General features: G+C 33.8%; 1 protein-coding gene across 2 annotated transcripts in view; it reads right to left on the bottom strand.

The window, feature by feature from the left end:
• Positions 1-264: 264 nt before the first annotated feature.
• The window catches only part of GOSR1 (golgi SNAP receptor complex member 1), a 33,168-nt gene continuing 5,785 nt past the window's right edge, over positions 265-27,647 (bottom strand). For both annotated transcript variants that reach the window (XM_010958230.3, XM_010958231.3), the window contains exons 3-9: positions 25,350-25,437; positions 24,878-24,985; positions 21,802-21,893; positions 18,691-18,765; positions 10,831-10,860; positions 4,562-4,644; positions 265-2,214 (exon numbers count right to left, since the gene is read on the bottom strand). In XM_010958230.3, the coding sequence (XP_010956532.1) occupies positions 2,090-2,214; positions 4,562-4,644; positions 10,831-10,860; positions 18,691-18,765; positions 21,802-21,893; positions 24,878-24,985; positions 25,350-25,437 (601 nt within the window). In that variant the 3' untranslated portion in view covers positions 265-2,089. The remainder of the gene's footprint in view (positions 2,215-4,561; positions 4,645-10,830; positions 10,861-18,690; positions 18,766-21,801; positions 21,894-24,877; positions 24,986-25,349; positions 25,438-27,647) is intronic.

Here is a 27,647-nt window from a genome sequence, read left to right as displayed (position 1 = left end):
TTAGTCAGACCCACCTGACACCAATATCTGCACCACACTTTTTCAACTTCCTTGGAAGAACTATTTTCTTTATTTTCATTAAGAAAATAACCAATATAATTCTATTACTTCATTTAAGCATAACCCTAATGGAAAGGCTCATTGGTCATCAAAAGTATTTGCTCAGGTGCAGCAAAGCTAGATGAGCTGGGTCCTCATTTTACTCTCATACCATCAGCTTTAATGAATGCACCAAATAATCAGACCAGTAAAAAAGACTGGTAGTATAATTAAATAAATAACTTTATTTATGATACTTCAGATTTTATAAATGCCAACTATATAGCAACCAAATCCCATAAATTCTAGTTGAAGCACAATAACCGATCAAAACCCTTTGAAAAATCAAAGATAATAAAGTATCAGGGGAGAGAAGTTTGTTCTCCCAACAGAGAATTTAATAGATGAACTTACTTCTCTGATCTTTTAAGGTTCACACTGGGAAAGCTTAAACTTTCTTTTAAGGGCATCCCCAATCAACTAACTGATCAACCAACCCATATTTAGAAAAATAAAACCCCATAGTTTAAAAAATATATATCAAATGCTCTTCATACCCAGAACATAATAAAACTTTTGACACCAGAATGAAAAATCTCTCAGTTTCTGTACTAGACAGGGGTTAGTCTACTCCACCAGCCGTGTATCAAGTTCATCTGAACGTCACCGTCAATACACTGTGATGTAGTTAAGAACTACATCCTAATATCCTTTTACTCCCTGTGGCAGAGTCTCAAACCAAGACTAAAATACCATAGTAAATTCCAAAGGTGAAGAACAGCTTTCTTGCTTGATGAGGAGTGTAGATGTTAGAAGTCTCCAAACTGTGGCCGTTTAGACAGACAATACAGAAACTGAGAAATGGTTAAACTTGAAAAGAATTCTGGTGGGTGGTTTAAAATTTTGTCAATGTCCAGGGATGGTAATAGAAGACAGGTGCAGACAGAGACGGATTCTGTCATAAGCACCTTCAACAGTAAAACCATTCTCTGGATGTTTGGAAAAGCTTAACAGATTTGGAATGAATACAGAATTCCTGGTACATCAGAAGGTGGTTCTTAAACTTTTGCTCATAAGTTGTGGAACATTTATAAATGGAATTATCTGGATGGTGACCCCTCACTCAGTGTCTTTTTACATGTGGCTTGTTAAAGAGACCTCACTGAAAATCGAGCAGCCTCCTCACTCAGTTGTCTTCCTCACGTGTTAATCCTGACATGATGAGCAATAGTTGGGGGCACTGATAGACATGGCTTGTTGTCACGGCAGAACTGAGATTTCATTTCCTTGTAGTAGCAAATATTAATCCAATGAAAGAAATAAACAAAAACCCCTAAACAATGACTGACTTTGTAAAAAAAGCCTGTCATTCTTGATGTTTTTCCAGCAACGCAGTTAACCTCAGTATGTGCATGATTAAAAAAAAAAAAGAAAAAAAGTTTTGTAGTGCTTGTCCTGTTTCAGACAACCTCAACTGTGTTGAAGTTGGCCTGTCAGCATCTCAAACATTCTGTGAAAAATGTAATTTTTCTTGAATACCAAGAGAGTTGGAGACAAAGAGTAGAAATTTATATCACAGATTATTAAGAAATGACTTGTGATTTCTCATGATGAGTGTAACATAAAAGGACAAAAACTATGTTTATTCACAACCCCATCTGGTGGCTGAAAGGAGAGCAGTCTCTGGATAGAGAGAAACTTGGTTTTCTGAAGGGTAAGACCTGCCTTGTCATCAGCCTTCAACACTATCACTGAAGCACAGAAACTCTGCTTCTGATGGGCTTACTTACCTCTTGGTGAGACAAAAGCAACTGAAAACATTTTTTTAAAAAACTAAAAACAGAAGGAAATGTGTGTTAGAAAAGACAGCACAGAAAACCTGTGACTTCAGCTCAACCTGACTATGTCACAGAGTCCAGCACGATCAGTCTTGAATTAATCCTGCTGGTCAGGCTAATTATCAGGTCAGTCAACTTCTCCTTCCTATTTTTCCTTATTCCGGATCAGGGTGTGAAAGTGGTGGCTGTCAAGAGTCCCTGGAGATGTCCCATCAATGGAACGCATACAGCAGCAAGAGGATGGTACAGACACCAATAACTCCTCCCAGGATGAGGGAGTCTCGCCGCTTCCTAAGGTTGATCCGCTGGATCAGGCTGTTCACAGCAGGAAAACGATCTTTGGGAAGTCTTTATTAAGGTCATATTTGGAAGAAGCCTCTTAAGTGAAAAGTCACAAGAAACACAAAAATAGAGATCAGTGGAGTACAGGAATGATAAATAACAAAAAGAAACAGGGAAAGAAAATCACACTGAGGGCATTTTAGCAAACACACATGCCTACCACTTAAGGTCCCAAATTCAAGTCTCCCAGTACACTGCAGTACACAAGTAATAATAATGAAAAGAAAAAAAAATTGATAGAGAGAGAGGGAGAAGAAAGTAACAATGATGACAGCTGGCTGGTACCCAGGGACTATCGCCAGGCTTCAGGTCCGGCTGGGAGTCAGCGTGGTCAGGAACAGAGCAACCCTGCACAGACGGTGCAGCCAGCTACAACCATTACCACCACCCTGAGGTTCCTGCCTTTCCTTTTCTCCTCATCTCTCTCTCTCTTTTAACCCCTTCTCTCAGGAGACTGGGAAGTTTTGCCAGAGGGTTTTGAGGAGTACCCAGGCCCTCTTGGATTCAGGCAATTAGTGGGAACCAACTCTAGTGTCTGTATAATTAAGCACTGGTTAATTATTTAAAATTCTGAATTTACTTTGCAGCAGGAGGCAGGATATTGCTAAAAAAAAAAAAAAGTGGGTTCAACTGCTCTAGCTGTCCTATTTGAGAAACATAAAAAAAGGAAAGATAGGAAATGTTCAAATTTAGGGGTTTTACAGAGGTCACAGCCGTATTTTACTCAGTACTGCGAAGTATCTTCCTGTCTTACTTGTTTCTATGCTGTAGATCAAAGCACATGCCTGTGTGTCCTATAGTGTTCTGTATTTCTAGAGCTGGTTTCTGACCACACGCCTGCAGGTGCATCCTCTTTGTTAACAGAGGTAGTATATCAAGGTCAGGAAAAGCACCAACAAAACCACGCTGGATACGAGGGAGCCAGACCAATCCCAACTCCTGCTGAACCCTCACTGCATTTTCCTGTAATGAAATGACCCTCAGCAGGGACTGTACTGTGTATTTATATAATCTACATGTTGTATGTGTAGGCCCATGTTTTCTTCTAATCTTGAATTTTCCTGTGCATATTGAATAGAGCTTCACACACTGCAGGTTTTAATGTGTGTTTTGAATTAGTTAATGAAAAAGAGAGGACAATAAGCAGAAACAATTTTTAAAATGCAAAAGAAAAGAGGCATGAAGTCATGGGCAAAATCTGAGCCCCTGAATCCAGACATACCTTAAGTCGAACTCTACCCCTGAATTTTACAGATACATGAAGAGATTAATTCTCTCCTTTTCTCCCTTAAGTCAGCCTGAATTAGGTTTTTATTACTACCTCTCTGCGGAGTCCTGACTAACTTGTACCCATTTTATTTGATTTTTTAAAAAATATTTTTGGGGAACAATTGTAATTTGTGGTAATAATAATAAAATGAGGTAATGAATATAACAGTACTCTGTAAACTATCAAACCCTGAATAAAACAGAAATGATTTTGGATGTGCGGTTTTATACTTAGGGTGACAATGCAAGAACAAAATTCACAAAAAACTGTAGGATATTACAACACACTTCAGGATATTCTTTTCCTCAGGCAAATAAGGTATCAAACTAAAAGCGACCTGAAATTATCCAGGAACCAGAAGATACTCAACTTTTGAAAATCACAGGTCCTGTCCTCATTAGTAATTGGGAAGGAAACTTTTTTCTCTAAAAGGTTTGACTTCTCAGAGTAAACAAAATGTTTTAGCTTAGCAGGCTTATCAGTTTCTCTGCTGGGGTTCTCAGAAGTATTAGTAATACTAATTTAAATTGGGAAACTGAAGAATTAAGAAGGTAGAGGTCACAATAGACAAGCAGTGAATCTATCCTAGAGTTCAGCTTGTGTAGAACGAGTCACAGTGGAAATACTCTATCAGCAGTTACAACTCACCCACGCGTATAGTAGCTGTCCCTCCCCTTAGAAGCATCTGCCACTGACCTACTCTCCAAACTGAGAAGAAAAAGCTCGTAATTTATGTTTACATTAATATAGTATATACTATGGGGCTCTAATATGGATTCAAGAGCTTTTAAAATATAAAACAATTTTGTGAATAATTTGAAAAAACGCACTTCTAATTTTTTTCTAGATCTACTAATAGTAAACCTCTGGCGTGCAATCTTTTAGAAACGGCGCTAAACAGGATGGACTTTCACAAAGTAGGAGTGCCGGGTATATTCTTAATCTGTAATTACTGATGGCCTCTACTGAGACTGAAGCTGGCAACCTGCCCGGGGGGAGGGGGGAGGGAGAAGTGGTGACACAGATTTGTTCCCCCTAAAAGACACAGATTTCAAACTTTCAAAAAGGATACTGGCCAAAGTGTTCATTTTACTCTGAATTGACTTCAACATTCCTCTCTGTGAAGTCATATTTTCTTTTGTTGCCATAGCAATGCTGCAAGTGAGAAAAAGAGAAGCTCATTAAACTGACATTTAAGATTATCTTGCATGGATCCATCATATCTTTAAAAGTAAACAGAAAACTAAGGTGAGCAACATCACCTCTGAAAAGCACTGGGCAGGAACATGGAAAAACAATCACTTCCCAACTCATCTTCCCACTGTCCTTTTTCTGAATGACCCCTCCATCCCCACTGCTATCCTTTGATATCTTTCTGGACAAGGCAGTAAGCCATTTCCTGTGGTTTTTTTTTTTTCCTTCAAAGTAACAAATGAAATAAGGCAACTAACAAATCACATATTATGAAAGCTTCTTAAAACAGTTTTAAAACGAGCCAGGTACTAAAATATCCTTAATCAGGAAAAACTCTGAGAGGGAAGTAGGGAATTACAAACATAAAAATACAACCAAAAGTGTAATATATTACAAAATACTCATATATAACCAGCCCTAAATTTATGAAAAGATTATGTTCCAAAATTCTATTTGAGAGCCAACCGAGCAGATTTTAGGACACACATGCACATTATGCTGGTTTCCAAGCCAGGTGACAAAGGTCACAGATTTCATTAAACAACTGAGAAAGAAAAGAAGTGACTTTTTCACTCTTTGTATAGTTTCTTCCATGTGACTACCTTGATGTGCTTTTTAAAGGAATCCCAGTTAATATCTTTTTGCTATCACTGCCAGGATTAACTTTCATTAGTCTTACCTCCTTGGATATTAGCATCCTAGAAGGCAGGGTCAGAATCCATTTTGATATGTAATACACAGGGGAGTGTTTTAGATACTGGCTTATAAAAAGTAATAAGAAATAAAATGTTCTTGAAGAATTATGAAAATATGTAAAACATTTTTCAAAAGAGGAACAGAAATGAAGAGATTCTGGGAAGATGGTGGTCAGAGCACAAATTCCTGACCTTATCTCTGGCCCAGTTTCCTCCATTGGAAGAACACAAGAACAAAGGCAGACTTGCTGGGGAGGGTCCATCTGAGTCCCAAGTTCTCTTGAGATCTCTAAGGAAGACAGCAAGGGAGGGCTACACTCTCTCAAGCAAGGGAAGAACCAGGGAACTAAGGGCAGGGAAGACTCTATTCTTCTTCAAGCCGGGGGCAAAGACCTACGTGTCACTGAGTCCTAAGGAGCCAAGACAATGGAGGACATGCATCTGCAGGTACAGGGGCTGCAGTGATTAACTGAACTGCTCCCAGTTCTTAAGCTGGGAGAGGACTGCTACACACAGCCAGAAAGACCTATAAGCAGACAGCTGACTACCAGCCAGTGTGACAATCAGCCGCTAAGAGGGTAAATTGCTGGGCCATCTACCACCACCTGGTATGTCACTGCTTTAGGGTCTCCAATAGCCTGGCCTACCAGAGAGCTAACTGAACACATTTTCGAGCAGGCAAGACCAGGTATCCTATTGGAGAAAAATGCTAGAGGGAGTACTCTGAGCAAATGACAGATAAATCAAAATTGAAATTTTGAGATTTGAGAGGGCAAAGAAGAGACAAAAGTGTGCAGGGAGATGTATTAAAAAACAAGTATTGTTTGGAATAGTATTAGACAAACAAAAAACACCCCTCCACCAAAACAAATAAACAAACACCTGGAAACGACACTGGAATGGTTTAGTAGATTATGGTATAACCACCATACTATAAAATAAAATTTGGTTATTAAAAGAATGAGTCAGTATTATTTCTATCAACCTGGAGGGATGTTTATGATATACTAAATGATTAAAGTCAGCCACAGAATGTGTAGAGTATGAGTCCTTTTCATTTGAAGAAACACTCAAATCATCTTTGTGCGTGCTTGTATGACAGTGAGAAAGATATACAACTGTCAGTTAATACAAGTTGTTTCAAGGGGCAGAATGGAGGGACACTGCCAGGAGATAAACCTTTTCTTTATACATTTTAGAATAACTTAAATTGTTACAATAGTAACATTATTACTTTGATAATATATAAATATCTAATAAAGAAAATTAGAGGAATTTCACCTGAATGATTAAGAAACGTTGGCACCAAATTTCCTACTGTTACTTAACTCAGTACCACTATCAGTCAAGTAATGACTTAAAGTTTTCTCAGGTTCTAGAAAATCTAAAGAATCTAAATCTAAAGAATCAAAGAGAACAAGTGTATCTGAAGACAGAATGAAAATGTGTGGAAATTTGTAAAAGGAGTTGTCAGACCCCTAAATTACCTTCCCTAAACCATGCAGTCAGGTGACTGCCCTCAGTTCAGTAGAAGACATAACCGAGATTTTGAAGTCCCAGTGAAACAGCCAGGTCTCTTCCCGATCACTCATTGTGAAACCTACCACTCAGCAAGTCCTATCAGCCATCCACAAAGAATGAGCTTCCGGTCACTAGATTTGGAGCCTCACCCTTAAATATGAACAAACAGCCAAGGGACACCAGACATTTGAGGGAAGCCTCTAACATAAAAGGCAGAGATCCACAAACTAACCAGCAAACAGAAAGTGAGTCTGAGGAAATAGTGGCAATAAAGGAAGCTCATGAAACTCTAAAAATCAAATTATATTTACTGTCCTTTGAGAGGTAAAATAACATCACATCTATGCAACACACAAACATATAGACGTGTGTGTATCTATCCCTTTTGAGAGTAAATTACAAAAAGGAGAGTGGAAATAAAAATGTAAAAGAAGTGTCGAAGGACAAACTGAGTAAACTTCCAGAAAGTAGGAAAAAAAAAAAAAAAGGAAAATAGAGAAAAGGTAGGAAAGTATCAAGAAAAAGGAGGGACGAAAATGATAAACAAACAAAATCTCAAATCTGAAAACAAGTTTCCAGATTGTAAGGATCCGCCAAATGCTTAGTGCAATGGAGTAAAAAAGATGAATGTCAAGCTCACCCTGGTGAGATTGAAGACAAACAAAAACACAGGGGAAAAGGAATGATCCTAAAAGCTTCCAGAAGGAAAAAGCTTATCACATACAAAGGATCAGAACTTATAACTGGCAATGGACTTAAAAAGCAGTACTAGAAACATTGCCTTCAAAAATTTCATAATTATTTTCAACCTAGATTTCTGTATCTTAGCTAAATAGTGAATCAAGAATATGGGTAGAATAGAGACTTTTTTAAATTTGCAAAGTCCAAAAATAAATCTATAAATTAAGAAAGTGGAAGACACTAAATCCAAGAAATAGGTGATCCAATAAAGCAAGTCATTTTAGGATAATGGTGAAAGGACATCCAAGGACCAGAACAGTGAATGCAGCAGGTCTAGAGCACAACCAGTCAAGACTGGAGCAGAAGGAAGTAGGCGACGTCAACTTGAAACAAAGAAAAAAGATCACAAGAAGAGTCAAACTAACAACATGCTTTGTATCGTTATTTCTTATTCATAATTTTTCAGGTTAAGCGTATGTCTATAATAGAATATGATACGTTTAAAATATGGTTGTTTTGTAATAAACTTAATTTACAGGGTTTTTAAAAATAGGTATTAGGGCTTTGTGTAAAGTAACAGAAGTCAAACCTGAGCTGAGCAACCTGAGGCCAATCTTTGCATCATAAATGCCTGTTTTTTTAAACTGGGACTATCACCATCTCCTATGCACTTTGAGTCAGAAGTAGAGAGAGAAAATTAAAAAATCATTTCCGCAAAGCACTTTGTATTCCTTGGAGAACGGATATTATCATCATACATTATGTTATTATCTTGTTGAATATGCACGATTTCCAGTACCACACAAAGTATATCTAGATAGATATACTTTCCCATCTCATTCCATCATTTGGAGTGAAGCTGAGTGAAATCTAGGCTGTTATTTCAAGGGTCAAATACACAGAGGTGAAACATAAGCTCCAAATAATATATAATGCTTTTAAAATGATAAATTATTGATGTGTTTACTGGAACTTCAACTTTCTTACCTGTTCTGTGAACTAAACTTAGACATTTATTTTTGCAACAACAGACAATACTAGTTATACATTTAAAGTTTAAGAACACACTTATTAAATTATTACAAATAAAATTACTAATATTAAAAATGTTAAATTTTTTTCAATAAATTGATGCCTGTTTATATTGTTGTGTACATATTTTAAAAACAGTTCCAAAGGGAAAGGTCAAATTTTCCATATAGAAAAGGAAAAATAATTAGACACTTAAATTACATATTATCCATAAGTAATCATACCTAGCTATATATTCAATAAAATTTCATTTGTGATACCCATCATATTTTGAAACAAAGAAAAACAGTGAAATAAAAGCCCTTCTAATTAAATATTTTTTGCTTTTAACTAGCAAAATAACAGTATCAGTGATTCGACGCTTCTCAACTGTTCCTATTCTATGAGGTACTCCAAATTTTTATACTCATACTACCAGCCCCTAAAAAGTCCAGCTTTGAATTGAAAAGTTTAAGGCAGCTTGGCCAGAGAAGATGAAGCAGAAAGGAGGAAATAAAAGGGAAAAAAAAGAAAAAGGGTTTATAGGGAAGCTTTAAGTAAAGAATCTGGCAAAATGTGACCTGACTTTATGTACTGAAGAAAGGGAAGGCGTCACAATGGAGATGTATCAGTTGACAATTAGGCAATTCTGTGAAAACTTTGTTCAGATGGAAGACCTAGTACATGCAATTCAAACAAAATTCTAAGATATGATAGCTGTATATTATTATAAAAGATTTATTAAGATTATTAAATAATGATAGGAACATGTTATAATCTATTAAATAAAATAACAATCCATATGTCCATTTCAACATAAATTAATATTTAGGATATGAACACTGAAATATTTAGGGGTGAAGAGGCACCATGCCTATAATTTATTTTCAAGTAGTTCAGGAACAACAATTGGCTTAGCATGCACGAGGTCCTGGGTTCAATCCCCTGTGCCTCCATTAAAAGAAAAAAAAAGCTCAGAAAATGGTCCAGATCTAGAATGAATGAATGAATGACTCAAAATTGAAAAGAGAAAAACAAAAATTGTGAAAACACAAATGTGAATCCAGGTAAAGGGTAATATGGAAATTCTTTGTATTATTAGAACTTTTCTGAAATCTGAAAGTGATATTAAAATAAAAGGTTTAAAAAACATATTAATAATAGAGCTACCATTTTCAGATTACCTAGTACCAGCCAGGTATTGTGCGAGGCATTTTATTCATATTATCTTTAATCTTCACAACAATCTTTTAGGGTAGGTATAATCATCAATCCCATGTTTTTAAACATGTAAGAAAATGAAGGCTCCAACTAACTTATCCAAGAACAGAGATCTAATAAGTAGCACAGCCAGGTTCCAAACCAACTCACACTCCAAAGCTTGGCCTCTTTCTGTACGATAGTAAATATAGTAGTGGTTTAGATAGAGCACTGTTCTAGAGTTAGACTCAGATTTGAGGATCTGAATCCTCAATACTATCTATTAGTTATGTGACCGTGGGCAAATTACTTACCTTAATTTCTTTTTTTGTTTTGGAGATAGGCACTGATCATTATATACTATCTCAAAGGTTATTGAGAAGATTAAATAAAATAAAGCATGTAAAGCACTTGAACACAGTATCAAAATATATAGTAGGAATACAAACGCTTGCTGCTGTTACTTCATTTTATCTTTCCTGAAACACAGTGCTTTAGACATTGCTGAATTCTAAAGCACTGACATCATAGCTAGTTAACTTACCTTTTTACTGTCATAAAATAGGTATTTAAAAATTCACCAAACCTAGGGAGTTAAGCAGTTCAAACCAAAGAACAAATTTCCCTTACCTTAAGCAAGACACTACTTGAATATTATTACAGATAATACTAATTAATGCAGATTTCTACAGCTACTGTAACAGAAATCAAGTCTACATAAAAGTTAGATTTAAAGCATTATCAAATCACATGCTTAAGACTGTTTTCTTTTTAAAAGTGAGAATAAAAAGATTGAGGCTAAAAATGTTGAGTATAAATTAATCAGAAAATTAACCTAGGTAAAACAGCCTAACTCTAGTAATTCCAGAAACAAATGTTTCAGGCTTCAAATATATCTTATAAGGGAAAGACACAGTAAATACATTACCATATAATGAAATCCTCATCTTTAAGGACAATGAACTGACTTTAACTCTAGTTACAGGATTAACATGATCTGTTCATTTATGTGCAAACAAAAACAAAGCATTTTTCTTACCTTATTGTCTCTTCTATTAGACGATCTGAGCTGCAAATAAAAAATTTCAAATTCTGGAATTATTAAAAACACATTTAAAATTTGCACTTAATTTTTCTACATTTTACCAATAGATTACTTTTCCAGCCATTTACGTAAAAAGAAGCCCAGACTTTTGAAAGCATCTGGAGAAAATTCTGGACTCTGAAATTAATTAATCCACGTATAATTTTCATCTTATTTTTACTTGTTGGCTTAAATCTATTTCTTTCACAGAGTTACTTGATGATGTAAGTCAGAATAGTTTTAATGACAGCACAAATAAATAAAACCTTTTCTCTAATCTAGACAGCTCAAAGTTGTCATGACCACCTACCCAAAACTTAAGAGTTACAACCAACTTGTTGAGACAAGACAGGCAAATATAGTTCTGATGCCTGTAAGTAGTAATTATTTATACCTTAAAATTTCTTAATTTTTTGAGAAACAAAACCAAATCTCAGCTTGCCACACTTTAGAATTCAAGAAGCTGAATAAAGACCCCAATGCACCTTTGAACTGTAAAATATCTGCCTCCATGCATCACATACTGGAAAGAAAGGACTCCTCAAAAAATCCATTTTAGGAAGGAATTTACAGGTAAATTGGTTGTGAGGAATCAGTTTCCATTTGTTGTTCTTTAGATAAATGGTACAAAAGGACTGAAATTCTAAAATCCTAAAAGAACTACCTGAATCATAAAGAATCTATGAAATATTAAGCAAATATTTTCTAATTTGTTTCTGAAACCTCTAAAAAAAAAACCCCTTATGTATCCACATAAGTTAATCTACTTATATAAATAAAATGGAACTATATTTTCATTATATGTATGTTTCTCTCTCATATACTTATAACTCAAAACAATTGTTTCATAAATATAATCATAGAAATCCAATAATATCAGCAATCATGACATTCATGAAACTGTAAAAAACAAAATGGCTAGCTGCTTTTTCTTACACCCTAGAACCTGAGTTTTAGTCAAGGCTCAAGCACTTAACTGTGTGAACTCACTTCATGGAGTTGTCACAAGGCTCAGAAGATGATGTAAATAAGTATTGTGTGAGCTGTATAAGACACACGGCTGATACAGACTAAGGCACTTTCATGCCTCACAGTCTCTTTCTTGTTCTGCATCCTGATTCTCAACATAATATCAACATATCCTTTGTGAAGCCTTCCTCATTCTACCTATACATCTGGGCAGAACTAATTCTTCTTTATACTATAATATTATCTTTTCATAGCTCTTTGCTCTTCATCAATTCATTCAAAAATATAACAAACATTTAAGACATATCAGACATCACACTATGCACTGGAGGAAAAATATCTTAAATTTGTAAACCTTTTTTCACATGTTATCTCATTTAACACTTTAAAAAATGTCCTATTTCACAGGCTATCACAGTGATTTGTTTATTATGTCTCTAACCAGAATGAGTTCCCACAGGGTAGAGACTGAGTCTGATCCATCTTAGATTCCCTAGAGTCTAGTACAGTACCCAGCACACAGGAGACATTCATTAAATGCTTGATAAATGAATGACTAAATGAGTAAATTAGACACTAGCTGGATCAATAAAATATCAGAGAAATAATCCTTATAAATTTCCACAGTGGGCAACGAGGATATATATGTTATATAAACACATCTGGGAAGAGAAAATTTCTCACTATTGCAGAGCACTGCCAACTCAAGTTTTACCGTTTAACAAAGTCAGGTACCAAATGAAGATGAATTTGATTTCACTATAGCTCCAGGTGAAAAAAAAATGAGTTCTGTATAAAAGCTCCTACTAAGGTCATTCTGCTTTGTAAAACTGGACATTACCACATAAATATGAAAATAAACAAAGTATTGCTCAGGGCAATATCAATTTCCTTTGTCATTTATTTCAATATGGCAGACAACTGTACCACCTGAAGACAATGGAGCTTTGACATGTAATTTTAAACTACCCCATGAGTGGAATGATAGACATATAGTGAAACCAATGCTACCAGTTTTCACAGGTGAAAAATTCAGTTCTCCATCATATGAATGACCCCTGATAAGGTAAGGGATATACACAAAACAATGTGAAAATGGATCACAAACCTAAATATAAAAGCTAAAACTATAAAACTTAAGAAAGAAAACAAAGGACAAAATATTTGCAACCTTAGGATAGGCCAAGATTTCTTAGGCTGAAAATAAATGAACTATAAAAGAAAAAAATCAATCAACTGAAATTCGTCAAAATGTATAAACTTTGATCTTTTGAAAGTCATCATTATGAAAACAAAAAGGCAAGTCACAGGTTCAAAGAAATTATCTGCAGAACTTCTATCTGACAAGGGACTTGTATCCAGAAAAAGAACTCTTACAACTCAGTAAGAAGTCCAACAGCCCAATTAAAAAAGGAGCGAAAGAATAATTTGAATAGACACTTCATTAAAGAAAATATACAAATGGTTGTAGCACCTGAAAGGATACTTATTATCAGCCGTTAGAGAAATGCAAATTAAAACCACAATGAGAATATATTACACACCTACTAGAATGGCTAAAACAGAAGGACTGACAATATCAAGTGTTAACAAGGATTTAAAGCAACTAGTACTCTCAATACAGTACTGATGGGAATACAGAAATGGGACAACTACTTTGGAAAACTGCTTAACAGTTTCCTATGAAGTGAATCATAAACTTACACTTGCCATGCAACCTAACAACAGAACTCCTAGGTATTTACTCAAGAGAAATGAAAACATGAGCACACAAAATTTGTCCTTGAATGTTCACATCAGCTTTATCTGTAACAGCCCCAAATTTAAAACAACCCAAATATCCATCAATGGGTGAATGGATAAACAAATTGTGGTATACCATGATAAAATGGAAGTTATTCAGTTATAGAAAGGAACTGACTACTGACATAAGATCAACCTTAGGAACACTATGCTAAGTGAAAGAAGTGTATATTGTATGGATTCATTTATATGAAATTCTGGAAAAGGTAAAACTAATCTATAGTGACAGAAAGAAGATGAGCAGCTGTCTGGGACTGGGAGACAAGGACTGACTACAAAGGGGAATAAGGAATTTTGGTGGGTAACAGAAATGTTCTGTACCTTGACTATGTTGGGCAGTTAAGAGTGTATACATTTGCTCACGCTTACTTGAACTGGAAACTTAAAATGGGTACATTTTTATTATAAGTAAATTATACCTTGTATATTTGCTTTATGAAAAAAAAATAGTAGCCTCAGACTAACTCCACATGATCTCTCAGTTCACCCCCCCACTGTTTCCTCTTGCTGCATATATGAGGCTGCCCTTTCAGGACCATGAGGAAGGCCTGTAATCTGGGAGAGAGTTTGTAGACAGGCAATAAATGAATGATATTTCTAATATATCCATATCGATAACTTACCAGAAATGATACAGATTAAAAAAATACGGTAATAAGGTTCAAGTTTCTTTTCCCAAAATCTTTTCTTATGTCTACTTGGTGAATACTCATCCTTCAAGGCTCAAATCAAATGTTTTACTTCTATAAAGCCCTTTCAGAAGCTTTAGAGAGGAGTTAACCACTCCCTTTAATGTGACCCTATAGAAGTAAGCACAAATCTCTCCATGTATTAAAGCTTTATTACTTTGCACTGTAATTACCTGTTAACATTTCTGTTCCGCCCCCCACTGCCATCCTAGTGGAGCTCATTGAAAACAGGGCAGAATGCGACTAGGCTTTATCTCTTCTCTATCTCCAGTACCTAGTACAATGCTTTCCACACTGTAGATGTCCAAAAAATGCTTGGTAAAACAATGAAAACTGAATATATATACCACATCTTCTTTATCCATTCATCCGATAATGAGCACTTAGACTGTTTCCATATCTTGGCTATTATAATTCATGCTGTGAATAAAGGGGTGCATCCATCTTTTTGAATTAGTGTTTTCATATTATTTGGATAAATATCCAGAAATGGAATAGCAGGATCATACAGTAGTTAAATATTCTTAATGTTTTGAGGAATCTCCATACTGTTTTCCATAGCAGATGCACCAATTTACATTCCCACCAACATACCCTTACCAACATTTGTTATTTCTTGACTTTTTGAAAACAGCCATTCTACAGGCATGAGGTATCTCAATGGGTAAAGAAGATGTAGTATATACATACAATGGAATACTACTCAGTCATTAAAAATAATGAAATCTTGCCATTTGTGACAACATGGGTGGACCTTGAGGGTATTATGCTAAGTGAAATAAGTCAGGTGGGGAAAGACAAATACTGTATGATTTTACTCATGTCTGGAGTATAAAAAACAACAAAAACAACAACAAAAAAACCAAAATAAATGAACAAACCAAACAAAAACACACAGATACAGAGAAAAGAGCAGAGGTTACTACAGGGTAAGGGGAGGGGAAGATGAAATGGGTAAACGGAATCAACTGTATGGTGAAAAATGCCAACTAAATTTCTGGTGGTGAGCACACTGTAGCATATACAGAGGCAGAAATATGTTGTACATATGAAACTTATAAATGTTATAAACCATCCTTACCTCAATAAACAACAACAAAAACTGGTACAAAAAATTATATGTGCTTTCAGATAAATGCAAAGAAACGGAATGCAATTAGAATTTGAGAACTCCCACCTAAAAGTAATGAATAAACCATTCATTATGCTAATGAAAATCTAATGAGAAGAGAATGATTTAAAAATACACTCTGGCTTTAAGAGATAAGCAGGGTTAGCTGATATTCATCTATTCCTACATGCCACCTCTGCACTGAAGGACCCCAGAGGGCTGGAGTCTCTGTCACCTAGCTCTCCGTACACAGTTCTTGTCTACCGGTCTACTCTTCTGTTCTAATGCTATTATGGGCAAGGACGGGTCAATGTAATTTGAGAGCTGGCCTACTACATGTCAGACATTGTACTAGGTTAAAACTTTACACATGTCATTGCTAATTGTTGTAATACTTTGCAAAGTAAGGGTTAAATTTTCTCCATTTAAGACAGTAGAGAGTCAGAGAGTTTAAGGCCCCTGTCCCAAAATATACAGTCCACACCAGGATTTAAACTCAGATCTGTTTGGATTCAAAATAAAAAGTACCCTAGTAGCAAACCTGGCCTCCTCACTATAAATGGGCTGGATGAAATACATAATCTCTTACTGTCCATCTCACTTTCAGGTTAATTTAACTATTACTCCTTTATGCTTCTTTGCTTGACTATTTAACTTATATCTTCTCTAATGAAAATGTATTTCTATATTAGGAAAAAAAACTTGCTGCCTAAGAATTTTTGCCTATCTTCATAGCATGAATTAAAAAAAACAAAACAAAAAAACCCCCAAAATATCAGTGTTACTGAGGGCTTTGGTAGACTACTACTAAAGGGACTCTAAAGTAGCAAACCTTTAGAGAAAAACTTGACAATACCATATCAAAAGCTTTAAAAATGAATATGTTCTTTAATCCTGCAATTCCAATTCCAGGAATTTATATGGAAATAATTATGGATACATGCAGACTGCAATACGTACAGTAAAAGCTAGAAGTAATCCAAAAGGCCAACATTAGTGAAATGGTTATATGAATTATGGTTTATCTGTACTATAGGATATGTGCACTATTAAAAGTTAAAAGAACTATTCAAAAACAAACAAAAAATTGTCAAATACCATGGGAAAAGGTTCACAATCTACTGATGAGTAAAAATGGTTACAGCATCTATACTAATGAGTGATTTAGATTGTCTTTTTTGTGTTGCTGAATTATTCATATTTTATAAATGAGTGCTCTAAAGCATATATGTAACTTTTTTTTATTAAAAAGTTATTCTAAAAAAATTTTTCCTCAAAGTACCTAGCAAATGAAATACAGAGACAATACTGAAAAAAGAGAAAGTTTTTCATATTACTTTACACACATATTAGTCCTTAATTTTATTATCTAACAAGTGTTTGTGATTTACACAAAATACTGATTTTTCTAAAGCGTATTTAGAAGCTCTGTGTTCTAGTATTGAGAGCAATGACTAGGTCCTTGTTGCTGAGACTAAGCCCTGGTCTCCACAATTCTCCCCATTCATCAGCTCATATTCCATTCAGCTTCATTCTGCCTCAGTTTCCCTCTGTATGCAATGAGCACAGACAACCTTTTTTACAAGAATGCTGAAAGGAATATATATATATATATAAAACATAATATACAAAATAATCTGAGAAACAAAAATGGGAAAAATCTTTTGACTGCCAATCTTGTCATTTTTTTATAACCCTAAACAAATTAAGCTGTGTGCCCCTAAATTGTTGTGTTTTTTTTCCTGTACAATGGACAATACTAAACTCCTAAAGGGTTTTCTTTGAATTATTAAAATAAATGCAAAACTGAAAATGTTCATAAAAAATTTTAATAAACAGTGTGTTCTGAAATAATGAAATATAGGATATTAATTTATATAATAACTCTGGTATACTCTTTTCAGCATCAAATAATTCTTAAAAGTAATTAAACTATTGCATTTCTGTGTAACTCCTTTTAGGGTAACAAATATAAGAATGTTAATGCAATCTAGTCTTTATTTTGTGCTATTTGAGTTACTTTATCCCTCAAATTACTCTGTACTCCCCAAAAATAATAATATAGTTTTGGATGTAATGCAAACATCCAAAAAATTCTTTTTATGGTGGTCTCTCAAACACAAAAAGAACTACCAAAGCTATAAATAGCTATAAACTAAAATACTCTAGGAAAGACTGCCCCCTTGTGCCAATCAATAATATTTAACACGTTAAGAAAACACTAAAATCTACTTCTGAAACTAGAAGCACCCAGACTTCTAAAAAAGTCTTGATCTTTCCGTGTTCTGATTTCAACAGCTTATATTTAAAGTGGTAATCTTTTTTTTAGGTTTTTTTCTGGAGGGGTAGGAGTGGGAATGGAGGTAATTAGGTTTACTTATTTATTTACTTTTTTTAGAGGAGGTACTGGGGACTGAACCCAGGACCTCATGTATGCTAAGCATGCGTTCTACCACTTTGAGCTATACCTTCCCCCTAAAGTGGTGATCTTTAAAGAAAAATAAATTGAACAGTACATTAAGCTTATACAGACATGACTAATTTATGACATCCAGCAGCAAATATCAACATAATTCATATCATTTAAGTATCATGGATACTAGTTGCTCAAGTGCTTAGAGGCTGAGCTCACAGAGATAAGTAATTTTCTGATCCTTAAGTTCTACAACAAAATACAAAGAAAATAAAGAAACCAGTACATTTCAGAGGAAAAACAGATAAAGCAGGGATAGAGTACGGTGGCTTGTTAAAAAAAAAAAAAAATATATATATATATGTAGTTATCCAAGTTTTTAGGTATTTTCTTCTGAATTCTTAGAAAATAAGATACTTTCTTTGAATCTGATGTATGACCAATTACCCTTTATAAAGCTTCTTGACATATATAAGTGGTATCAATCCATTCAAACATAAGTCAGTTTCAGTATTATCAGTATTACTAATAACCTATATTAGTGGACAAAAGTATTAGAGCAATAGTCTTGCTAAAGAAAAGAAACATTAAGGCAATAAAAGACGTATTACAGGTAATGTGAATGCAGATTTGTATATTTGACAGCATCATACCTTTCCTAATTATGGTCAGAACAAATGTATTTCTACCAAATAGGATCATTAGAAGAATTAAATGAATTAGCATCAATAAAGCACTTACTATAATAAACACCATGAAATATTTGCTAGACAAGTAAATGAATCAGTAAGTATGCACTACATAGTATGCATACATTCAGTAATACATACTTTCGAAGGTGGTCATGTTCTTTCAAAAATAGTTCAGTTCTTCTGTTGTTTACTCCAGACCCACTTTTATATGACCTAGAACAAAATAAAGAAAATTTAAGAATATTTTTGGCAGACACTGTAAAAAAGATTAAAGGACTGACTCTAGTAATATCCAAAGTGGACAAATTGAGCTTCTCCATAGTTTTGATTAAACAATTAAAACGTATAATCCTTTCCATCTCCTAAAAATGACATCTATTATAAATAGATAAATATGAATGGCTCTCTAATTTAGGCCTAAGACTTTATTACTTTCACCAAATATTCCAACATTCTTAAACAAACAAAAGTCTTACTTTCCCTTTCTTTTTAAAAATTTTATATGCATTTATTAATGATGCTTCTAAAAGTCTGTATTTTTTATCAGTTGCCAAAAATTCCAACTCACTAAAGTACGTAAGAAGAGAATATATATTTATCCATTTGTTTATTCAATAATTCAGCAAATCTTTTTTCAACATTTGTTAGGAACCAGACATTATAACAGTGAAATACACTACCTAGCCACATGTTGTTCACAGTTCAGAGAGGTTCATAAATTATGTAACTGTAATTCAGTATAAATAGGAACTATTATTATAATAATTTGTACAAAAGAAGAGAGTAGTAATTTCTATAGGGTAGGAGGTAGATTAGAGAGATTGTGAGAAATGTAGAGACATTCTTCAGAGAGAGAAAATCCTTAAAGGGTATCCTATAGAATGAGTGACAATTTATAGTTATAAAAAGTGGAAGATTATTCCAGGAAGGAAGCAGAATGTGTTCAGTGTCGTGGGGTGTGGAAGAACAGGGTGGCTTCAGAAAACTCATCTTGAAGAGTAAGGCTTGGGAAGACAGTGTAAAAGATGAGGAAAGCAGAGGGCTTTAGAGCATTATTTTTCCTTTCTTTGTCTATTTTATCCTGTATCTTTGTTTTCTCCAAGAGGAAGTAAAACCGAAGTTTTTAGACTGATTACTACACAGCACATTGGGTAGGGAAGCCACTGAAATGGAATGTTTTCCTTCACAACGGTACATGCAGCCCATCAACTGAAGCCTCAGGAGCACTAACATGAAGTGAAAGATCTGCCAATTTGGCATACTTAAGGATTTCTATCTTGGTCTTAAGATCACTACAACTTACAAGAAAATGCTTGTATCACCACTATCAACACTTTCATGTTTTGGCTCTTTAGTTCCAATAAAGTACCAAGAACAAAACAAAAAATTGAAGTAATTGCATATATACTGCAGTAAGACAAAAGAGGGTCACGCCGTTAAAACTGTATGACTGGCTGAGTGGCAGGCCTAATGTGCAAAGCACAGCAGGAAAGAAAAGACCAGGAAAAGCAGCATGGTATATAACCAAGAGCACAATGCACTTGAAGATTGATCATTTGTATTTAAATCTGTACTTTGTCATGTATTAGCCAGTTAACCGTAGACAAGCCTCTTAATATCTAGTTTCATAAAATGCAACTAATAATTTCTATCTATATCAAAAGATTATATGAAGCCAAAAAAGAGATAACATGACAAAGTAGTGTGCAACTGCAAAAAAATTTTAAATATTAGTTATTACCACTATATCTCATCTCACTAATCATATTCTGCCATGTATGACATGAATTTGAGTATATGCCTTACTCCCCTCTAGTATCTAGATTATAAACTCCTAGAGGGCCAATCTGTCTTTTCATTTGTACCTTCCACTGTGACTAACACAGTGTCTCACTCATGGTTAGCAATCAGGAAATGGTTTAGTAAATGAACATGTTTCTTTTATGATCATCTTTCAGAAAGCAAGTTATTACACTGGACTGTAGTCTAGTGATTCTCACAAATTGTGGGGTAGTTAAATGCCTACACATTAAAGGTTGTACCCAATTCATTCTTCAAAATATACATGTAAATAGATCAGAAAGAAATTAAACACAAGACTTACACGTTCCTGAGAATTATAAATACCACAAAATACCTCATATGGCAAAAATGTTTCATTTTTTTCACTCTTATTTGTTACACAAAGTACACATGACTATATATAAACATATATATAAATATACATATACATATATATAAAGATAAGAACATAGATAAAACAGAGACAAAAATAAAAATCAATTTTCCAAGATAATTTCTGGAGGTAGAAACATAACTGGTGACTGGATACTCTTGGGTTTAAAGTTTTGGACAAAAATTTTGAATAGAATGAATATTAAATGATTTCTGCTACAAAACTGTTTTACTGTTACAACAAAATAAAGGGTCTCTAAGAAAATGTTTATTAGAGTACACGTGATATGTATCAGTTTATGACATGGTAGTCCATACCACAGTTTATGAAACTGAGTATCATACTTATGAAACCTAAGTACCATAAACTTACCACACGTGAGACAACGACAGGCATCAACAGATGGTCCAAAAGTGCAAAGTCTGCAGGTTTAACTAGATGCCCAATGGATTTAACCTTGCCAGTCATACACAGTTGCAAAAAAATTTTCAAAAATGTGTATGAAATGCCAGAATATATTATGGAAGGTGAGGTAAAGGGATGGAAGAAAAGAATATATTTTTAAAATTATGGATTGAGAGCAGCATAAAAATGTTGGAAGTCTTTAAGTAATCTGACAGAAGATTATGACTTTATTCTAGGGAAATAAAGGCTACTTTGATAGCTACCTGAATATATAATTGTTGGCATAAGGGAAAGAGGGTAGGGGGACAGGTGGTAATCAGGAAGAGAAACACACAGAGCTTCAGTTATTGGTAATGTTATAATTCTTAAGGTGGGTGGTAGATCAGAGAAAAACTCCCAAAGACATCATCTAAACTGGACTTTGAATTAAGACAGGAAAGTCAAGGTTGCCAGGAGCCAATGATAAAACCATGGGAAGCTGGAGATAAGGCCAGCAAAGTAGATTAGGGCCATACTGTAGAAGCAAAGTTTAAAGAACAGTGAAATGGAAATTAGAAACCTTGAAATCTAAATCATGGTTCTGCTCATCAATTTGCTGTTAATCGTGGATATACTCTAAATCTAATTCTGAATAAACATCCTACAAAATAATATAAAAGGTAACTTACTCAATATCCTTTCGTACTGATCCCATGAGATTCTCCCTTTCCCGTATTGCCATAAAGTTTGCTTTGGTCTTATGGAATTCATGTGTATAATCCTGCAATAAATCAACATCCAGTCTCAGCATAAGCTAATTATAAACGGTCATCTTATTGAGCCAGTTATGTATTGTTATATTTAAATTTCTGTCAGAAAACCTGCTATTTAAGAAACCAAATTGCCAAGAGGTAAAAATAACATTATAATCACTTTCCTGAAGAATGACCAACTTCTTTCAAATAAAAACAATTTGGAGCTAGAGTAATAGTGCCACTAAATCACCTTCGTATCCCTTAGTATCTTGTCTTATGGGGCTGAATTGTAAAGAAACAGTAGTCCTTAGATAAAATGACTTCAAATCACCTAGGATAAAACTTAAGATGCTCTTTCTACTCATAAGTGCACCTAATGGAGCTTATTTTCAAATTTCATCCTTTTGGAACTCCTGCAGAAATTTAATTTCTAAACCAATCAAAGGAAGAATAGTACCAAGAGAAATGTAAAGAATAAAATAATCTTCAAATATTTTCCTTTCTTTTTCTACCATATTTCTAAGATATTAAGGAATACTCATTACTTTTAAAAATTCAGATAACTATATAAAGAAGACAGAAAACATAATCCCACCTCTCAGAGAGCCCCCTATTGACCCTTTAAAAACAAAAATAATGGCTCAACACAGGGTGCCTACTAAAAGAGGACCAAAAGGGTAAACATAAAAACCACCCTGCTCAACAGTTCATAATATTATCATCATTTTCCATCATTTTCTTTCAGGAAATATGTTTCTATTATTTCTTTTCATTTATGCTAAAGAAATCATATTATATTCTGCCATGCCTTGTTTTCTGTAGTTCATAAAATATCAAGTAATCTTTCCATATTAGCAAATAGAAATCTACATTATTTTTAATAGCTATATAGAATTCTATCTATGATTCTGTAATTTAATAAACTCCCTACTGATAAACACTGTAGTTGCCTTTTTTTTTTTTTGCTGCTAAAAAAAATGGTTCAAAAAACATTCTTTTATATACTTCACTGAATTCTCTAAGTGTATTTAAAGGGTAAATGCCTAGAAGATTAACTGGGTCAAAGAATCTTACATGAACATTTTGATAATGCTAAACTGCCTTCTAGACTAACTTGTGTTCTCAGCAAATGGATGAGTGCCCATTTTTCTACACTCTTGTCAATAACAGGTTACAAATGTTTTATTATTTGCTAATCTGACAGGTGAAAAATTATCTTATTTTGATTTGTATATTTTTCATTTGGGAATGTGGCTGACCACCTTTTTATGGTTTTTGCCACTCATTTTCTGTAAATATCAAGTTCATATGCCCATTTCCTCACTAGGTTATCTTTTTCTTATTTCTATGTACATTAAGTAAGTTAGTCATTTGTTATAGTTTCTGGTATTAGGTCTTGCTTAGGACAGTCCTTTACTACCTCAAAATGTGTAAACCATCCATGCTTTATTCTGAACCTTTATAGTTTCCTTTTGTAAATATAAATCTTTGGTCGACTTGGAATTTACTCTGGATAAGAGGAATGAGTTAGAAACTGAGGGTTCCCCTCCCCACAAATAATTAGTCAATTGTTACAGCTCTATTTATTTTATAATCTCTCTTTCCCCTATTGAATTAAAATAGCTCTTTTATCAGAAACTAAATTTTCATGCGTATTTGGGTCTATATATGAACTCTATTCTTTTCTATTAGTCTACTTTTTCTCCAGAATCAAACTGTCTTAATTATTCTAGCTTCTTAATGGGTTTTAATATGTGGTAGAACAAGGCATCCTTTACTACTTATCTCCATTTTCACATGTTTTTTTTCTTGGTTATTCTTGTATTCTGTAATTCCAAATAAACTCAAGTGTCATTCTGCCATTTTTTTTTTAATGAAACAACCAACAAAAAACCCTGTACACTGGGACAGTATTCAATTTATAGGTTGATTTAGAGAGAAAGCTTCCCATCCAGAAGCAAAGAAAATCTTCTTTTATGTTCCTCAGTAGAGTTTTACATATACAAGTCCTATACATTTCTTACTAAATTGATACATAAAAGTTTTATAGTTTCTTCCGTTGTTATTTTCTGATCAATTACTGTTTGTGTGTAGGAAACTATCTGCTGTTATATATTAATTTTGTAAGCCATCAACTTATTGAATTTGTTTCTAATTTTTTTTTTTTTTTAGTTTTCTTGGTTGTATTAGCTATATAATCTTATCACTGCCATATAACACAGTTTTTGCCTCTTCCTTTTCAAAATTTATATCTTGTTTCTTTTTACTGTGTAACTGAACCACCAAGAACTTCCAAAATAATGTTAAATGTCTGTGGGGATTGTGTGTATTCTTGTCTTGTTTTTCTCTTCAATGAGAAGTTTTTTAGTGCTTTATTATTAAGCATGATGATAGCTTTTAACCTGATATACACATTAGCACATTAGGTAAATACAGTATCCTTCTATTCTGACTTTTTAACAAGAGTTTAAAAATTAAAAACGGCTGAATTTTTTCAATATTAAATATATTTGCCTTCCTATTTGTATTACTGTATCTTTAACAACCCCCATGTACATTTTTAAGAGTTTATTCATTTCATTGGTACACTTTTAATATTTTCTCAAACAGTATACTAAATACAGCAAATTATTCCTTTTCTATGTTATCTTCAAAGCCTGATGAGGAAACCATCATACTGTTGCTTATGACTGACCACTGGCTATTTCACTGTTTCAGCTAACTAGTAAGCAAGGTGTCCCACAGTAGAAGTATGTTTACTTACTGATGAATATTATTTAATTTTACCAGGCAAAAGCAAGAGCTATTACATATTTTCAGAATTTTATAATACCAAGAAAAAAAAAGTGAAATATGACAAATGTCTATAGCATTGTATTTATCCTCTCAGAAGATTTTTTTCCCCATTGCTCTCTTAAATAAATACACGTGCACACATTCCATTCACAAATTAAAAAGAAAAACAAAACCCTCCTATAATAACATAAAAATCTCAAGCCCAGTATTTTACCTGCAGTATGTCTCTGTGTCGCTGTAATGTATGCATCAGTGCCGCATTCAAGGAGGGGACACCTGCACTGTTGGTATATTCTGCCATTTTATCATTTACTCCTGTAAGCTAAAAAAAAAAGGAAAAGGAAAAGAAAAGAAAGAAAGAAAAAGAAATCCAACAAAAATATTTTAGAAAGCACTATAAAGAGATAAAAATAAATTATTTGCCTACACGCTCTTCTGGCTAATAGCAAAAAACAAAAACAAGAAGATAGCAGACAAGGATTCAGTATTCCCCCAAATAATCCATAAAGGCTAAAGTAATACCCATAGGACATTGGAATGGCTGTCATCAAAATTCAAGTGGCCTGGAGAGGCCACTTGAACGAAAGGGTGATTTCAATAAATATGTCTGCATTAATATAATCTAATACCATATCTAACAAGTACACAATTAGCGGCAAAATAGCCATTTAACAGAAAGTACTTACCCTTGCCAAAAGCTGTTCAATCTCAATTGCCATTGTTTCAAACATTCTATCTTGGCTTGATCCATTTAAGAGAGGTGTTGTGTCAGAGCTAAAGGGAAGTTCAAATAAAGAGAATCCATTACCAATTTGCAGATACTAATTACTATGTATGAAATAGATAAACAAGGAGAGCTGTATTCAATACCTTGTAATAGCCTATAATGAAAAAGAATATAAAAAGGAACATATATATGTATAACAATCACTATGCTGTACATCAGAAATTAACACATTGTAAACTGACAATACTTCAATAAAAAGAGAATCCATTACTTAAACCTAATCATTTAAAAATACTTAAAATAATGTGATTATTCTTAAAGAGGGCTGAGATATTCTGTTTCTTAAGAAACTATAATTTTATAGGCATTTTCCTATAAGATCACACATGTCCTAAATATTAAATTCAGTATAAAATATAATTTAATGTAAGACTGTCCCAAGCTTTAATAGGTCCAATCTTAATAATGCAAAGAAATTCTAAATGCTCATTTACTGTTTCCCAAATGAAAGCAATTTAAGCTATCGCAGTTCTCAATAAAATGCTGAATCTGAAAGAACAAATTATGTAAACTAAAACTATAGAATTATGTGGTACAGCATATAAGAGGAACCGTAAAATGTACTATGTTTGCTATCAGATCTGTGAGGAATAATCTTTTTTTTAACCTTAATTATGGTTCCTTAGACCTTAAATTAAGTTTTCTCCTCCTTCCATGATTCTTTCCAATAAATAAAATGGAGATTTAAATGACCCACAAATTGGATAACTAGTTATTAAATAATCAGGAACTGGCTTTAAGTCTAATATAGATAGCCACATCCAGCAGGGAAGCTGTAGTACCAACGCTTTACATTTCCACTTATATTATACAATTGTTTCTATTTTGTTTTGCAAAAATGTGCTAACTGTCTTTTAAAATCTTCAATAGTCAGACCTATGTTTTTACAAATGAAACTTACGTTTGACAGATTCAAATTCTAAAATCATGTCTTGAAAGTTTCTTTTGCCTCTTCTGAAAAACCACTAACCTTCATTAGGTCCACAAATTGTATATATCATCATATGAGCAGCTTCAGCTCAATACAGATCTCAGTTATACTGAACACAGACAAACACCCAGGCAATGACTATGCTCTCCAATCTTAATGAAGACTTTGTCTTGTCCTGCGATAGTGCTTGAACGCAGTGAATGAAAACAGATTAAATCACCAGTTTAATGGCCAAAATTACCTTGGCTATATCCTTTCTCCATATGCATACCTACAGTAATAGTAACACGGAATGAAATAGCCAAAAAGCAGCTAATAAGGAGGATTTTTAAGATGTTTAATTAGGTCCAAATTTTTATTTATTTAAAAAATTTATTTGCTCTCAAATATATCAAAATATCTCATTCTTTATTACATTTCAGAGCTAACCCAAGGTTCTGTGGTTATCTCTTAAAATATGCCCAGCAAAATTCTCTATATTCTACTGATACAGATCCTCTCCTGCCAGATGTATGAAAAAGAACAATGGGATAATGATGTAAGCTCCAAGAGGAGGAAAACTGCCCCTGTCTTACACACACACACACACAAATATATATATATTTGCTTAGCACCTAGAATAGTGCCTGGCACATGATAGATGCTCACTGGATACTTGTTGAATGAATGAGGAGGCAATCTCTACCTTCAACATTCTCAGAAAAGTATACAACAGGGAAATGGTCAAAAATACAGTCTCCACAATAATAAAATTCAGTTAAATTTAATTGATTTTACAGGTATGTGGTGATTCATAGACCATAAAGTTCTCAAAAGTAGAAAGTAAAAAAATTCCTCCTGGAAGAAAAATTCTGGTCATCACTGAGCTTATTCATTATGTCACACTTTCAACCTGGGCAACAAACAAAACACTTTAGAATGCAAATTGCATCTTGATTCTCATGGCCTTAGGTTTCTTATTAAAGGGGACAACTTGGCTGAAATAATTCCACAAAATCGTTCCCAATTTGTTGTAGAATTTCTAAGGGAATGTTTTAAAATAGTTTTTCCTTCAAAGGAGTCATAAAAGTATGGGCGTATCTCAGAGACATTGCAGGTTTAGTTCCAGACCACCGTAAGACAGCAAATATCTCAATAAAGTGAGTCACACTAATTTTTTTGTTTCTTACTGCATATTTAAGTTGTTCACACTTTACTGAAGTCTATTAAGTGTGCAATATAGCACTGTGTCTAAAAAAACAATGTACGTACTTTAATTTAAAAATA

Source organism: Camelus bactrianus, chromosome 16 (genome assembly GCF_048773025.1).
Source record: "Camelus bactrianus isolate YW-2024 breed Bactrian camel chromosome 16, ASM4877302v1, whole genome shotgun sequence".
Lineage (NCBI taxonomy): Eukaryota > Metazoa > Chordata > Mammalia > Artiodactyla > Camelidae > Camelus > Camelus bactrianus.
Note: the sequence above shows the minus strand (reverse complement) of the source record. Positions and strands in the feature narration are given on the sequence as shown.